At 33.0% G+C, this 15,995-nt stretch overlaps 5 protein-coding genes and 1 long non-coding RNA gene across 6 annotated transcripts; 4 read left to right on the forward strand and 2 right to left on the reverse strand.

The window, feature by feature from the left end:
* Positions 1-3,783: 3,783 nt before the first annotated feature.
* On the forward strand, positions 3,784-4,588 carry LOC9310906. The gene has a single exon (XM_002872695.2). The coding sequence runs from the start codon at positions 3,797-3,799 to the stop codon at positions 4,412-4,414; it is 618 nt and encodes a 205-aa protein (XP_002872741.1). The 5' UTR covers positions 3,784-3,796; the 3' UTR covers positions 4,415-4,588.
* Positions 4,589-4,711: 123 nt separating this feature from the next.
* On the forward strand, positions 4,712-5,222 carry LOC110227232. Its single transcript, XM_021020831.1, is given in 2 exon segments — positions 4,712-5,111; positions 5,113-5,222. Coding segments are annotated over 2 exon segments (405 nt in total). The 5' UTR covers positions 4,712-4,796; the 3' UTR covers positions 5,203-5,222.
* A 1,911-nt stretch (positions 5,223-7,133) lies between these two features.
* Positions 7,134-8,376, reverse strand: LOC110227244. Its single transcript, XR_002331013.1, has 2 exons — positions 8,225-8,376; positions 7,134-7,618 (listed from the first exon to the last, which is right to left on the reverse strand). It is a non-coding gene; the product is annotated as an uncharacterized LOC110227244 (long non-coding RNA).
* Positions 8,377-8,644: 268 nt separating this feature from the next.
* LOC9308811 lies at positions 8,645-10,077 on the forward strand. The gene has a single exon (XM_021020760.1). The coding sequence runs from the start codon at positions 8,755-8,757 to the stop codon at positions 9,970-9,972; it is 1,218 nt and encodes a 405-aa protein (XP_020876419.1). The 5' UTR covers positions 8,645-8,754; the 3' UTR covers positions 9,973-10,077.
* A 744-nt stretch (positions 10,078-10,821) lies between these two features.
* Positions 10,822-12,769, reverse strand: LOC110227448 (small ubiquitin-related modifier 1-like). The gene is made up of 4 exons (XM_021021545.1): positions 12,757-12,769; positions 11,893-12,038; positions 11,200-11,349; positions 10,822-11,119 (listed from the first exon to the last, which is right to left on the reverse strand). The coding sequence occupies exons 1-4, from the start codon at positions 12,767-12,769 to the stop codon at positions 11,075-11,077; spliced, it is 354 nt and encodes a 117-aa protein (XP_020877204.1). The 3' UTR covers positions 10,822-11,074.
* A 318-nt stretch (positions 12,770-13,087) lies between these two features.
* LOC9308812 (high mobility group B protein 14) lies at positions 13,088-14,071 on the forward strand (the record flags this gene model as incomplete). The annotated part of the gene is made up of 3 exons (XM_021021546.1): positions 13,088-13,137; positions 13,391-13,552; positions 13,787-14,071. Coding segments are annotated over 3 exons (285 nt in total), but the record flags the coding sequence as incomplete, so codon positions are not given.
* Positions 14,072-15,995: the final 1,924 nt, after the last annotated feature.

The raw sequence follows: 15,995 nt of genomic DNA on the forward strand, positions 1-15,995 counted from the left end.
TAAAACACTTTAGATCCGTTTACCAACTTGATACAAAAATCATTATGCAATGCAATGGTATGAAGAGGAAAAAGCCCATGCAAGACGGTTTAGACTTTTTTTTATTTAGTGAATCTTCTGAAAAACCATACCCAAAAACAAAACCGAAAGTAAGTTTGCTTATAATTCTTCACTTAAGTCAATTAATATCCATTATCCAGAACAAAAAAAATAAAAAAATTGGTTAAGATATCTTATTATATAAAGTATGGTGTTCAAAGTTAATAACTCACGTGATCGTGATACGTGTCAAATTTTTTTATCTGAGTTTTTGACATGTGTCAAATAAAATTTTCTTTTTTTTTAAAAAAAAATGATTTTAAAAAATTATAAATTTAAACAATTTTAAAATGTAAAAAACTAATTATAAAAAAATTGTACATATATTTCCATAAGAGTTTTTGCCATCTAGCAACAAAAATTTGTGTTTTTAAAAGATAATTATAACAAAATTATAAATTTAAACAGTTTTAAAAATATAAGAAGATATAATAAGAAAACTATACATATATAAGGAATTTATAGGTATATTTCCATAAAATCAAAATTATAAAATTATGTTAAACGTTTGATTTATAAATTACTAGCTGTACGAGAAAAATATTTAAAATTAGAAAAAAATAAGAAAATTATACAATCAGTTATTAATCCTATAAGAAAAAGATAGTAAATAGTCACTTTTTATATAAACAAATAGATTGTCTCATATTTCTCATCAAGCAAACTAATTTCTTAACAATGTTATATCATATCAATTATAAAAAAATATTTCGAATCACGATATTACTCTAAAAATAGCATGTGATATTCAGATCTAATGAATATATGGCAATTGAGGCAAATTAATAATTATTAACGGCGATAGACATAGACTAGAATTATTGTCGGAAAGGCTTGGACTAATGTCGGAGGAGATAAAGAAGGTGAAGTAATAAGAGAAGTTGGAAAAAGAGGATAAGAGGCGGTAATAGTGGTGTTGGTGTTGATGATGGTTGTTCAAGTTTGGTGGTGGTGACGGCAGTAAATATTGATAAAGGTGGTGAGTCGGAATTAGAGAGATTCAGTATTGATGGTGGTGGTGATTGTGATAGTAGTGAGATTCAGTTGTGGTGGTGGGTTAGAGTAGTGAGACTCGGTAGTGATGCTCGACGAATGCGAGAAATGGAGATAGGAAAAAAAAAAGATATAGTGGTGAAGAAATCCGACGAGAGGGAGAGAAGGAGAAAGAAAGAGGAGTTCGAGCAAAAATAAGAGAAATCTAATGAGATATACATAGAGATTTGAGAATTAGAAAGAAGAAAAAACGAAGAAATTGGTAATATGAGCATAAAATGACAAAAGCTATGTAGCAAATAGATAATGTTTAGTCTGATGTGGTTTTCTTAATTTTCTTTTAGTAGTGTATAGTCTCTAATTCTTTATAAGGTTTTTTTTTCTGTTGAGGATATTTCATATTATCAAGTAAAGTTACATGACATAGGTATAGACGATCTCATATGTTCTCTTCTTTTATTGTTACAACTAGGATCGGACCCGCGGTCCACCGCGGGAGAATATTGGTTTACATACGTTGCATTTAATATTGTGTGTGTTTTTTAGTAGAACGAATCGTGTGGTATACTTATAAATATTCATAATAACGAATTATAGAGAAAATGTAAAATTGTTTATAAATATACCCATCGTATTAATTATGATTTACAAAATAGAATTTTGTGTTTTAAAATTCTAAAATTAGACGATTCATAGGAATTAAAGCAGTCAAAATAGGTCAAAAACCGCGGGTCGAGCCCACACCATCTCACTATAGGGCAGATTTGGGAAAATATATTAAACTCGCAAATAAGCGGGCCACATGGATTAATTCGCAGTGGGTCATAGGTTTAATCGGTTTTCATCCGCGGATTGGCGGATCAGCCCGCATATTAGTATTTATTGATAAAATTATAATTTATTCAACATGTGGTAATTTAAACAAACTTTTAATAGTATTTTTATTTATTTATTTATTTTAGTAGTATTTTAAATTTTGGTTACTTTAAAATTATTTAAACAAAATTCATGGACAATCCCGCAAATCCGCATACATTCGCGGGATGGGTTTGTATTTCATATATGCTACCCGCGGGTCGTGCGGACCGACTAACTACAAGTCAAAATATTTTTTGTCTATCGCAAAACGGACTTAACGGGACGAATCAACTCGCTTTGACAGTTCTAATGGGAATATTATTTAGTCATACAACAAAATGAAGTTTGTACATAGTAATAATAGAATATGTATCTTATTTGTTAGATGAGAGATTGAAAGATGAAGTATAATGATTAAAAATTAATTATTATTTTTCATGATTCACAAAATTTAATAAATACTTATCATCTTGTTGAATAATTCTAAAATCATATTCAATAAATCTTTATAAATTGAAAATTAAACTTCTTTGGTAAACTATAGGTATGAAAATATCATAATTTCGATTTAATCTAATTAAATTAAAATTAGTTACATGGATTTCATATCTATTTAATTTACACAACTAAAATAAAAATATCTATTTAATTTACACGACCAAAATAAAAATATCAATTTAATTTATAAAACAGATGGGTTATTTGTGATAAATATTCTAGAAATCTTTAGAAGCAAATAAAATATCTTTCAATTAATGATAATTGGCTAAAATGAGCGAAATTAATGACAAAAACGTTGATTGTTATGGAATTAGTCCCAAAAATATATGAACAAATTTATTATACGTAATTAATGTATAATATTGTTCGGAATATGCTTTTATTATTAGTTATCATAAGTACAATCAGATTTTATTTGATTTCCATAAATATTTGATTTTATTTCGATTTTTTATTATTAATTCGAATTTATATTCCAAAAAAATTCAAAGATCAGATTTCAAAATTTCGGGTCAATTTTCTGATTTTAACCCGATCCATTTTCATTTGTACTTCTCTTTTAATAGTATAGAGATTTTATTATGACGTCAAACTTTTCTAAAAAAACATCTATATTTATGTAACTCAGATTATATGTTTACATATTATACATATATCATTTATATGTTTATGTAACTATATAATTTTATCTTTTCTTATTGTCATTGTTTTGTTTCCATCTTACCCACATTAAAATTATAAGATGTAACATACTCTTCCGATGAATGTAAATAACTTATTAAAATTCAATAATACAACATATGAACATTTATGACTTCGTAACTTATAATAAGCAAAAAAGTATATAATTTTATAAATAGGCCAACATTTATATTAGATAATTTAATAATTAGTATAACATAACTATAAATAATGTTTTATATTCGCATTATTCTAATAAATCTATATTTCAAAATAATTATGATGTATCTTCTAAAATACATATCTTTATAAAATTTTAGTTAAGCTTACAAAAATAAAATAAAAATATTAAGAATGATAATCTCGACCGGCAACCCGTGCAACACACGGGTCCATATCTAGTTATTTATATAAAAAAAAAAGAGATCTAAACAACTAGAACTTTAATCTAGATTTCCATTTTCCACACATATTTTGTATTTTATCACTATTCTCAAGATTGTAAATATTTAAGAATCCATGGAAATAGGTCGTTTTAGTTAACACTTACCACATTATGCGGAAACTTTAGTTACAAAAAGTCCGAATTTAATAGCATCTTCTCACATTTCACTCTTTTCTTCATCAGTCTCTACATTGATCTTCAAACACCATTGATACGATTATGGATGTGTTCTTCGAGACTCGGAGCGGCTTCACGTTCGAGATTGAATTGGGTTATTGGGATACAGTTTTGGAGATCAAACAGAAGATCGAGAAGTATCAACAAATCCCTGTTTCCAAACAAACCCTTTTCTTTCAAGGCAATGTTCTTCAAGATCATCTTGATATCGAACAATGTGTGATCCTCAACCACTCTCGTATCCAACTTTTCATCTCTTCTCCCGACCAAAACCGTAACAATCAAGTGTTCAAAACCGAGCAATCTCCACAGTCAAACTCAAAAGAACAGATCACTAATAATGGTCATCAAGATTCACCTGTGATGATGCCAATGAGCAACAACAACAACAACAACCCAAAGAAGCTGAGAGTAATGGTGCTACCAAAATGCGGGACTAGGAAGATTCCGGTGGAGGTGAACGCAGGGGATAATGTTGGAGAGCTGAGGAAAGAGTTGGCTAAAATTCAACAGAGGTTACAATTAAGTCTGCCTCAAGAAGGGTATTTCTTTATATACAAACAGAATGTAATGGACGAAAACCGGTCATTCCGGTGGCACCGTGTTGATCACGGCGACACGATTGAGATTTTCAACGGAAGTGTTTCCGGTGGCTCTTAATGCCCTACCATTTTTAAGCTCAAGTCTCTGCAATCTCCTAATTTCTAGTAGCTTTCAGTCAATTTTTTTTAAGTTTCTTGCTTTCTTCTAAATTGTATTTTCGTTTCACTGCTTTCTACAAATATGCTTAAGAAGATCTATGACAAGTAATTTTCGTTTAGGGTTAATAAAGGGCTCGGATCTATATGTTTCTAAAAGCGCATCTTTAAGAAACACGTAATTATAAGCATTCTTTTTCATTGACTTAAGAAACACGTAACCTAGAAGGTTAATTTGGGCCAAGCCCAAATAAGGTCCATTTGTAACGTGAATTAAATGATATAAAACCAGATTATGATTCATCAGTCTCTCCACTTGATCTTGAAACACTATTGATACAATTATGGATGTGTTCTTCGAGACTCAGGATGGCTACAAGTTCGAGATTGAATTGGGTTACTGGGATACAGTGTTAGAGATCAAACAGAAGATCGAGAAGTATCAACGTATCCCTGTTTCCACACAAACCCTTGTCTTCCAAGGCAATGTTCTTCAAGATCATCTTGATATCGAACAATGTGTGATCCTCAACCACTCTCTTCTCAAAGTTTTCGTCGCTCCTTACAGTAGCGCTAATAATAACAACGATCAAATGCTTCAAACGGAGAAATCTCCACTGTTAAACTCAGCCAAAGAGATCGTTAACGTTCAAGATTTAGCCTGTTATGGTGAGAAGCAACAAGAAAGTCTGCGACGAGCATAAAGGTTGGGAGCAACGGTTCGAACCCAGCAATCTCCAGCGTCGTTAACGCTCAAGATTCCCCTTGGAAGCCTGTGAAGCTGACTGGTTGATGCATCTAGATATTTGGAATCTCCCAATATCTTTCATTATTATCTACAATATATAATTTTTTTTATATTTAATTTAGTTATAAGTTTAGATAATTATAAGATTATATTAGATTTTATCTAGGTTTTTTTTTTTTTTTAATGATCATGATTTTATAAGATTAATTTTTAGAGTTAATCTAGGTTTTTGATCATTGTTTCATGCAACTTTTGATTAATTGAGATTTTATAAAAGAGCTTAAAAGTCATTCGAGTAGAACGATACAATTAAGATTCAATTTGTAGGGAAATTGTACTTTTCCATACTTGGAACAAAAACTATGATACATTATACAACAAAAATGTTATGTAAACAATTTCAGTCTTAATTGCATCACAAAATTCGTTTTCTGTTTCACAGCTTTCAGCAAATATTCTTTTAAGAATTTTGAGCTGAAACTTGTTGTTATTATTGAGTTGCCTCTTGTCAGAAGCAGCGATCAAATTTAGCCTTACGCTATGCATTCACCAAAAAAACTTTCCCTGGTCTAATTGACATTTCTGAAATTCCTCAAAGATCAGGCATATAGAGAAAGTATAATAAGATCAAATGTCAAATCATTCTTGACAAGAAGGGCAAAAGGTAGATTCTGTTATGTTTAGCAAAAGCTTTGGAATAATGCAGAAAAACTTGAATCAATTTGGAATATTTCGAGATGTATGAATATGTTTTGTTGATACTCTAAGAGAGAAAAAAAAAAAAAACTTGCTTCCTGTAAATTATAGTTTACATTTCTTCACTAGAAATTCAGAAATAGTTCAGATGACTTATGAAAAAAACTCTGATCAAATCAGAATCATAATAATGATGGCTTATTGTGTTTATGACTTTATCATTTTTGTTTCAACTTGATCTGCTCAAAATTGAATTTAACTAGGAACTTGTGATTTTAATCACCAGTAAATCAATTTTCTTTTTTTTTTTGGTAAGGAGTAAATCAATTTTCTTTATTTAGAGGCAAAACAACAGTAGAAATTTAAAAAAAAAAAAAATCGTAAAACCCTAACCGAAAACTTCTCTAACAAGTTACATTTAATTAACATGAAGTGAGAAAAGAAAAACTCGGATATAAGAAATACGACGAAGAACAAAGAAGAATTGCTATAACAACATATCGCCTAAGAAAGATAATTGAAGTTAAAGGCTCTAAAGAAGAATTGCTATAACAACATATGGCCTGAGAAAGATGATTGAAGTTAAAGGCTCTAATTGGTTGCATTTTTAGATGAATATTTTATGATTATAAAAACAATTATTCAAATTTTACCAAATAAGATGAAAATATATATATATATATATATATATATAAATTATTCATCCCATTTCATTTCATTCCATGTGAGTTAGATGAATATATATATATACACATTATTCATTTCATCTTATTCCACTATTACTTTTTCATCTTGTTCTTTTAAGTGACAACCATTTGCCTTCAAAGACTTTCGAATTGAAATTTGGGAGGAACAAATACGGGTCGATTTTTTGGGTTAATGGATCATATCTAGTTTTTTTTCATAAAACACAGCGTTTAGTTTTAACCACTTCGATTCCTAAGTTCTTGCAAAATGCCACATTTACCATTGGATTATTTTAGTAAGAATATAGCTATTAACGGTTTAGAGCAAGCCCAATGGTAGAGTTCTTTAAAAGACTCTTAAACATTTTTTAGTTATAAATTATGACAATTTCAAAATTAAGAGTTTATGTTGAATCCTAAAAAAAAATTGTGTCCAATGGTAGAATCCTTAAGTGGGTTTCTTAAAAAAAAATGATAGAAAATTAAGCTTACTATTAAAGATGATGAAAAAACTAAGCTTACCATTAAAGATGATGAAAAATTAAGCTTACATCAGACAAGTCTAAATTAACGAGGCTGCATCGTCATCAAGATATTTATATCACTACACAGTCCAACTCAACAAAATTAAGCTTAGATGATGAAAAAAATCATATGAGAAAAGAATTGGTGTGAACACTTTGCATCAGTGACAACATTGGTAAATGACTCATCAGCATAAGAAAATATAAGAGTTAAAAGAATTGAGGAAATAGAACAATGAGTATGATAAAGAAGTCTGAAAGATAGCATGCATGATCTTTCTGATGTAAAGCTTTTAACATGAAGTCTACTTCATGATTCCTTTTCTTAAATAGAATTTTCACTGCATGCGGCTTGAAGGCATTCCACTAGCAATGCCGTGATAGTTAATGGAAAGCAACTCTTAAACACTTGAACCATACTGAGCATTAGATCTTTCTCCTGAGTATCTGTAGAATTTCTTTTAGCAGGTGCAGACATGGCATAATCTGTTCAATATCTCCCTTGAAACCAACTGCAAATGAAACAAGTACCATCATGATCATTCTAGCACTCACTCACTCACTAAAGCACATATCTGTTATGTTATGATGAACACAAGGGAACCAACAAAAAAATCAAGTTACTACGTCACAAACTAAACTAGCCTAGAAGGAAAAAATGTTATCACACAAATCATAAATTCGATTAACACTTTTCTAAAAACTATCTCTACGAAAATATGACGCCTAACGTAGGTTTAATTATCAGAGAGACTAAGAAACATAATATATCAAAAAATGTGACTATCCGAGAACAAATCTAAACAAAGAAGAACAGTAGCATGAATCAAATTATGAGATTACGAAAGCTAAGTTAGCAGGAATCAAATTCAGGAAGGAGGAGCAGTACGAAAGCTAAGTTTAGGAGAAAGTGAATCAGAAGTTAAAATCAAACAGATTCTTAACATTGATCGACCATTTCTTAATCAAATCAACGCATAATCGTCACCTCTAACACATAAATGTTCACTGATTATGATCAACGATCGTCAATCGTCGAACCTTAACAAACCGAAGCTAGAACAACGCCTGACAGTGAGATTCTACTCAATCGACGAGCAACGAGAGTAAATCCTTACCGGTTGAATCGCTATACAGTTGTATATGTGGTAGGCGCTACCGGTAAACGTTCAACGGCAACAAGACGACGGCACCAGAGAGAAAAAATCGCCGACGGAATTCGGAAAAAACAAGGCAAGAGAGAGAGACACGGGAATTTTTTTTTTTTGTTTTCTCACTTTTTCGAACCAATGACGCGGTGACACGTAGCACCTCTTAACAGCCCAAAAAACTCTAAAACAAGAAACGTTTCTTTGATTTATTATCTGTTTTGATTTAAATTTAGGGTTTTTATTATAAGAACTAAAGCTTAGAACCCTTTAAGAGCCACCATTGCTGTTGCTCTTAGATCTTCGACAAGGCTTTCATTGACTTAAGAAACACGTAACCAAGAAGGTAAATATGGGCCAAGCCCAAATGAGTTCCATTTGATACGTGATATAAAACCAGATTATGAGTCAAAGTACTTAAAACAACCACTTTCTCTCTCTCCACTCTCTTCTTCATCAGTCTTTCCATTGATCTTGAAAGTTGAAACACCATTGATACGATGGATGTGTTCTTCGAGACTCAGAGTGGCGACACGTTCGAGATTGAATTGGATTATTGGGATACAGTTTTGGATATCAAACAGAAGATCGAGAAGTATCAACGTATCCCTGTTTCTAAACAAACCCTTTTCTTCCAAGGCAAAGTTCTTCAAGATCATCTTGATATCGAACAATGTCAGATCCTCGATAACTCTCGTATCCAGATATTCGTCGAACCGGACCCTAACCCTAATCACAACAACGATCAAGTGCATCAAACCGAGATATCTCTACCGTTAGACTCATCCTATGAGATCGATAGCTTTCAAGATTCCCCTGTTTCGACGAGCATGAAGCTTGGAAGCAACAACAATGATCATCTGCTTCTACCGGAGAATTTTAACTCATCCAATGAGTTCGATAACTTTCTGGAATCCCCTGTTTGGACGAGCATGATGCGTGGGAGCAACAACAATGATCATCTGCTTCTACCGGAGAATTTGAACTCATCCAATGAGATCGATATCTTTCAAGATTCCCCTGTTTGGACGAGCATGATGCTTGGAAGCAACAACAATGATCAACTGCTTCTACTGGAGAACTCTCCACCGTTAAACTCAGACAAAGAGATCGTTAACACTCAAGGTACACCTGAGAAGCATATAACGTTGAGAAGCATTCCAATGGTGATGAGACCTAAAGTTCAAGCGCTTCAAACCGAGAAATCTCTGCCGTTAAACTCATCCAGTGATCTCGATAACTTTCAAGATTCCTCTGTTTCGACGAGCATGAAGTTTGGGAGCAACAACAATGATCAAGTACTGCCTCAACCGGAGAGATCTACACCGTTAAACTCATACAAAGATATCGCTAACACTCAAGGTCCGCCTGTGAAGCGTATAAAGTTGGGAGGCATCAACAACAGTCATCGGGAGGTGAGGAGCTATAAGACTGCCCCGGGGCAGATGATGTCAGTACTTGTAAAGCCATATTACGGTGAGGGTAGAGTTGGGACGAATATTTTTGTGACTGTGAACACGAAGGATCAAGTGAAAATACTAAGAAACGAGTTGGCTCAAAGCCAACAGAGAGGTGAAATAAATCTGCCTCAAGATGGTTATTTCTTTATGCACAGAAATGAAGTATTGAACGAAGATAGGTCATTTAAGTGGAACGGTGTTATTCCTGAAGACTTTGCAGTTGAGATCCGTCCCAGAAATGTGAACCGTGGCTCTTAAGTCACATTTGTTTTGAGTTGCAATATAGTATTTCCATACATAGAATAAAAAGTATGATACATTTTGCAACAAAAACGCTACTATATTGAAGGTTTTAACTCTCTGCAGTCTACTGATTTTTTTATAGCTTTTAATCTTTCTTCAAGTTTCTTTCTTTGTTCAAAGTTTTTTCCGTTTCACAGCTTTATGCAAAAAAAATATTCGAAGACATTCTCCAAAAAAAAGTATAAAGATCAAATGTCAAATCTTTGTTGATAAAGAAGATTCAGTTTGGTTAAGCAAAATAATGGCATAACGAAGAAAATGTTAAATCTATTTCAGAATATATTTAGGATAGAGGGAGACAGAACATAAGAGCATGTATATGGGTGATACTCATATAGTATTATTAGGAATTTTTTAGTATTATTTATAATGTTTATTTATTGTTTGAGATTTTTTATGATACTCTTACTAAATATGTTTGCATTGGTGAGACCGGTTTAAATATCATAAAAAAAAATTGCAAAATGAAAATTTAATATATTAATCCTAATTATTGATCACGGTGGTCTTGTTTATAATCACCACAAGTTTTGTTTATTAAGCACATGGTCTATATAGACTATAATCACAAACTCGATGCTCGTTCATGGTTTGGAACTACAGCATATATGGTTGACAAAAAGAAAGTTACACGTTGCTAATTCATTATCTCAGTTAAGCTAGTTCTTGTTTTAATAATGTTCTGTTTAATCGACTGGTTGGATTTTGTCTTGGTTCGCCCATTAGCTCAGTAACGTATACGTTAAGGGTCAACTTTTAATAATTGATAGCTTTTTCATCGTTATCATACCAACAAACTTTAGATAATCGGGTTAATAACACCTTTAAGCCAAAATAGTAGTATCATAGGATCCAATACCAAACGAACAAGACAAAAAATCAACCAAAGGGTTTTTAACCTTCGTGACCATAATAACTTGTAGTTTCTAGAGAGAATGATCACGATAAAAACAAGTCTGCAAGTCCTAATGCCGAATACTCCTTAACCATTCATATCACACAAGCCCTAAACCCGGAGGAAGTGTCAGGCCATAGCACCACCACCTCTACCACCAGTCTAATGGAGCATCGCATCGATCTCATCACCGTCCTCCATTTCAAGCTGTAGAATTCAAGAATTATTAGCATCAGAAACTATAAACTTCAAAGGTAAAAAAAAAGCATGTAGATTGAATGTTATACCTCATCAGGAGTTTGCTCAGCACGCAGACGACGGCCATCAAACAAGAAAGCAATGGAGTTCATGTCCACAGATTGCCGGTCACAGTAAGCATTCATTAGCTTCTTCAGCTGGGTGCTTCTCTTGATCCTAAAGAACACCTCGTTTCCATCCTATACACAAACATATACAATTAACAATATGATTCTGATCTTGGTGAAAAGACATTGTCAATAAAGGTTAGAGACATCATATGAAACAATAACTAAATCTCATAGCTCTCTTTTGATAGTAACATGAAACACTCTTTAAGTACATATCACCAGTTCATTCAATGTAAGGCTTTGTCTATGAGAATTCCAAGCACACACATTAGCCAAAGCATTTGAAAACTTACTACAGAGACTACAACTTCATAATTATTTGACAGCATATTCACAATCTTAAGAACATTCAACAACAATTTCAACTTTTCCCTTCTAAAAACTAGGAAACCCTCAAATTATAACAGCAACCACAAGTTTTATAGGCAACTTATACCTTAAAAAAAAAAAAAAAAAAGAAAGACCGACTAAGACTGAGCTAGTAGTGCGAAACCCTAGATTTACAAAACCAGAAAGCACCCAAATAGGAAAGAAAAACCCTAATCGCAGCTCACGAGACCTTGAAATCAGAAACCCAAATCGTCACAAGGATGAGAACAGAAAGAGAGATACATATCGGAGGAGAAGCGGAGGGAGCGACGACAGGATCTGCGGAGGGAGCGACGGCAGGATCGGCAAGGAAGGCGGAGGAGAGGAGAAATCGAAATCGCCGTCTAGAGTTTCTGGGATTTCACGGGAGAGAGGAGAGAAGAGAAATTTTTTTTTTTTTTTTTTCTGTTTCGGCAAAACGAATTTAAGAACCAGTAATACATTGCCACGTCATATGATACCCAGTATCAAAAGTATCACTCCAGTGATACGGATCAAGCCCAAAAACAATGTTTGGTCTATTAAAAATTATTTTCTGGGCTTCTGATACCCATAAAGTATCACCTATGGGTATGGTCTAAGGCGTGAGCTAGAGAACATAAGGCAGATTCAGTTTGGTTGAGCAAAATATTTGCATAAGGAAAAACATTTTAATCTATTTGAGAATATTTTGTGATATATGCATCCTTCTGTTATATATTCATGCACTAACCCACATTTATACACCCTGATTATTTTTGCTCTTAATTAGTCCATCATTTGTAAAATAAAATCCGTGAAAGATACGTATTTATTTTTGCTCTTTATATTATTCAATAGTCATGCATCGAAAGACACGTATAGAATTTGTTCATTCGACTTGGATCATCTCGTTTTCATTTCTTTTGTAGGCTTTCATTGACTTAAGAAACACGTAACCCAATAGGGCCAAGCCCAAATAAGATTCATTTGATACGTAAATTAAAGGAATAATTGGGGAACTAGTACGTTTATGAAAGATAATAGGGAAACTAGTACGGGTACTATTTATAATTGGAACAAACACCCAGTTTGCACTGTAGCGACTTTTGCCCTGACCCATATACCATCCAAATATCATCTATTTACCATCTAATGCCATTACAGTCTTTGTTGAAAAGATTAAAAAAAAAAATTGTTCTCTCTCTTCTTCTCTTCGTCTTCTCCGACGACTCCACGGCCATGAATTGTTCTCTATCTTCTTCTCTTCGTCTTCTTCGTCTCTCTCTTTGTTCCCTTGTTTCTACTCTCCGATGGCTCCATCTTGTCGACAGATCAGCGAAAGATCTCCGTTGGTGAACCAGCAGCGTCAAATCACCTCCTTCTTTGGGAAATATGCTTCCTTTTCTTCTCCATCTCCATCACCTTCACCACCTCTGTCCAATAAGAAAACCCCCAAATCTATCAACCCTAACCCTAATTCTCCGTCTCCGTCTCCGTCACCATCTCGTGCAGCGGAGGCTCTAGTCGGTAAGTTTTGTGTGTGGCTTAGATAGGTTACAGAACAAGTTTGGATTTTTACCTGGTTTTGCTTTGGTTTCTCTGTTTAGGGTTTAAGGGTTCTGCTTAGTCTCTCTGGTAATTACTGATTAAGTGGTTAGATAGGAAATTGGATATGAAAGTTGTGAACTTTATGCTATTCGATGGCAAATGGGTGACTGAGAAGAAGAGCAAGGAAAGAGGATGTTAGACTTTTTGTTAATTGCATTTTACAATTTTGCAGGAACTTAGAGTTGGCTGTGAAGTCAAGTGAAGGTGCAAGGAGGTCTACAAGACTGAGACTTCAGCCTTTGCGAAAGCCAAAGTCAAGCCCGAAGAAGAAGAAACCCGTTAAACTCCATTCAAAGATGCCCAAGAAACCTCCCACTGCTTTCTTCTTTTTCTTGTAGGTACTCTCCCTCATATGAATCCAAATTGTTATCTATATATTTAAGCTCAGCTGGACTTCCTTGCAGTCCTCTCTTAAGGAAAATTTTGTGTGGATTTTGCCATTGGACTTTAGGATGAAATTATTTATGTTGTTATGTGTTCTGGTTACTTTAGAAAACATACAACGAAACACCTGTTGTATATGCATTTTCCTCTTGCCTCATATTGCCTTATCTTTTTGGTTCCAAAGGGAGGATTTCCGGAAACAATATCAAGAGGAGAACCCGGAGGTCAAGTCCATGCGTGAGGTTGTAGAGAATTAGTTTGTGGTATATGAATTTAAAACATGATGGCTAATTGGAGGCAACGGTATACCAGTTTCGCCGGAAGTGGCTAACGGTTTGAAGAATGATGAAGCTTACGGTGTCGTTTTGATGAGAGTGGTGATTTTAGGGAGGCTCCGATGGAAAGCTGGTGCGATTAAGACTGGACGGTATGGATTTTATGCAAGGTGTGATGTGTGGTTGAGATTTAATCCATCTCCTAATGGACAAGTTCCTCTTCTCGCTCCGTCAACTTGTAAAGTTGATGTCTAGTCTTTTTTTTTTTTTTTTCTTTTCTTTTTATTGATGTCTAGTCTTAATTTTGTTTTGTAATGTTTTTTTTTTTAAAAATCTTTGTGTTTTTAAAAAGTTTGAAAATGGAAATTAGAATTGTAATTTTTTTTTTTGTAATCATGTTAGTGTTGAGTTTCGTCGAGTCTAGTGTAATAAATGATTAAGAGCATAAGCCAAAAATTATAAGTACAAGTATTTCTAATTTACATTCTACTTATGATATTTATTTTATTTTTCAGTTGTTGGATCTGTGGATGTTAATTAATGAAATTTGACTATACAAATATGTTGTCTGTAATAGCGAATATTGGCATATGGTGAGTTCATCGACACAACAGCTCATTGTGTTGGTCTGACATATGGCATCTTCATGCAAATCTCATTTGGTTTGATCATATCGTTTTTTTTCCACAATTACGGAACTATTTTCTTATGATAATAATGATAGACTTAGAATTCGTATTATGCTTTGCAGTTTTCCGATTTAGTGACTTTTCTTGTAAATTTGTTTCGGTTGTTCCGATTCTTCTGAAAATTTGTTACATTTTTAGTAGTTGTGCTTCACAAGTCAATGTTTTGAATGAAGCGTTCTTTTTAAATAAGTGGATAGTATTTTATTTCTTCGAATCTTTTTTAAGTTATCGTGAGTCATAGTCATCACGTTAAATGGAAAGTGTAAAATCGAAATCATATTTTTAGTCCGATTTTAGAGATGAACGAAGGAGTATGGTTTTGATATCACAACATTCTCTTTTTAAAATGTTCATATAGAATTCTCTGTGTTTTCTAATTTATTTAGCCTTTTAACTTTTCTCTACAATTGATCGGATCCTCTAACAAAAATGGTGTTGCCACCAATTTTGTACAGTACAAACTGATTAATTCTCCAATTTTGAATAGTAAATTAGAGCAGTCGTTCAAGATTTATGACCGATTTAGTGCACACATATCAATATGACGTAGACGCATCCGAAATTAGAAACCTCTAGCTTTATTTCAGATTCAGTTCTCTAATTTTTCTTGGCTATTTTTGTGTTTACGACAAAGCTCTTTTTTTTTTTTAGAAGAATGATTTTTAGAGAAAGAGAAGAGAAGAAGAAAGGAAAACAAATGAGGAGAAAGAGGAAGATGTACAGTTTCGAAGGAGAAGAGAGAAAGAAAAGAAATATGCTGCAAAGAGAAGGTAGGGAAAAACTATTCGGACATGGGTTCTCCAGCAAATTAGTTCATATGTGAATGGCTTCTGTACAGATTACATATCGTACATCTAGGTTGATGTACAAATAGTATTCTGTTCACATCTATGGTGGCTGTACAGTCATTCTGCTGTACAGTTGTCCTCTGCTGTACAGTGGTCTACATCTGTACAGGCATTCTGCTGTACAGTTGTCTTCTGCTGTACAGTGGTCTACATCTATACAGTCATTCTGCTGTACAGTTGTCTTCTGCTGTACAGTCATTCTGCTGTACAGTTGTCTTCTGCTGTACAGTGGTCTACATCTGTACAGTCATTCTGCTGTACAGTTGTTTTATGTACAGTGGTCTACATCTGTACAATGATTTATATCTCTTTATATATTATTTGTACAGTGTTTGTTAATATAAATTTTAAAATTTATAAAACAAAATGCATATCAAATGATAGAGAAAAAAACATAGATTTTTATGTATATAATCAATTTTAGAAAAATAAAATTTACAAACGAGCATTTTAGTTATTAAACTATGAGGGAATGAAATATAATAAAGAAAAAAAAAAGAAATTTAAAAAAATAAAATTCTGACCACACTCTCTCACACTCTCGCACACACTTTTTTTTCAAGAAAAAAGAAATTAAAAAA

This window comes from Arabidopsis lyrata (assembly GCF_000004255.2).
Source record: "Arabidopsis lyrata subsp. lyrata unplaced genomic scaffold ARALYscaffold_6, whole genome shotgun sequence".
NCBI classification, from domain to species: Eukaryota; Viridiplantae; Streptophyta; class Magnoliopsida; order Brassicales; family Brassicaceae; genus Arabidopsis; species Arabidopsis lyrata.

Bases quoted from the DNA above. Each gene is read 5' to 3' on its own strand.
- LOC9310906 (XM_002872695.2), top strand. From the start codon at position 3,797: ATGGATGTGTTCTTCGAGACTCGGAGCGGCTTCACGTTCGAGATTGAA.
- LOC9308811 (XM_021020760.1), top strand. From the start codon at position 8,755: ATGGATGTGTTCTTCGAGACTCAGAGTGGCGACACGTTCGAGATTGAA.
- LOC110227448 (XM_021021545.1), bottom strand. The intron at 11,350-11,892 runs GTATCTCTCTTT...GTTTGTGTATAG, and splicing joins CTCCGCTTCTCCTCCGATAT to GATGGAAACGAGGTGTTCTT. The intron at 11,120-11,199 runs GTATAACATTCA...TGAATTCTACAG, and splicing joins CTGAGCAAACTCCTGATGAG to CTTGAAATGGAGGACGGTGA.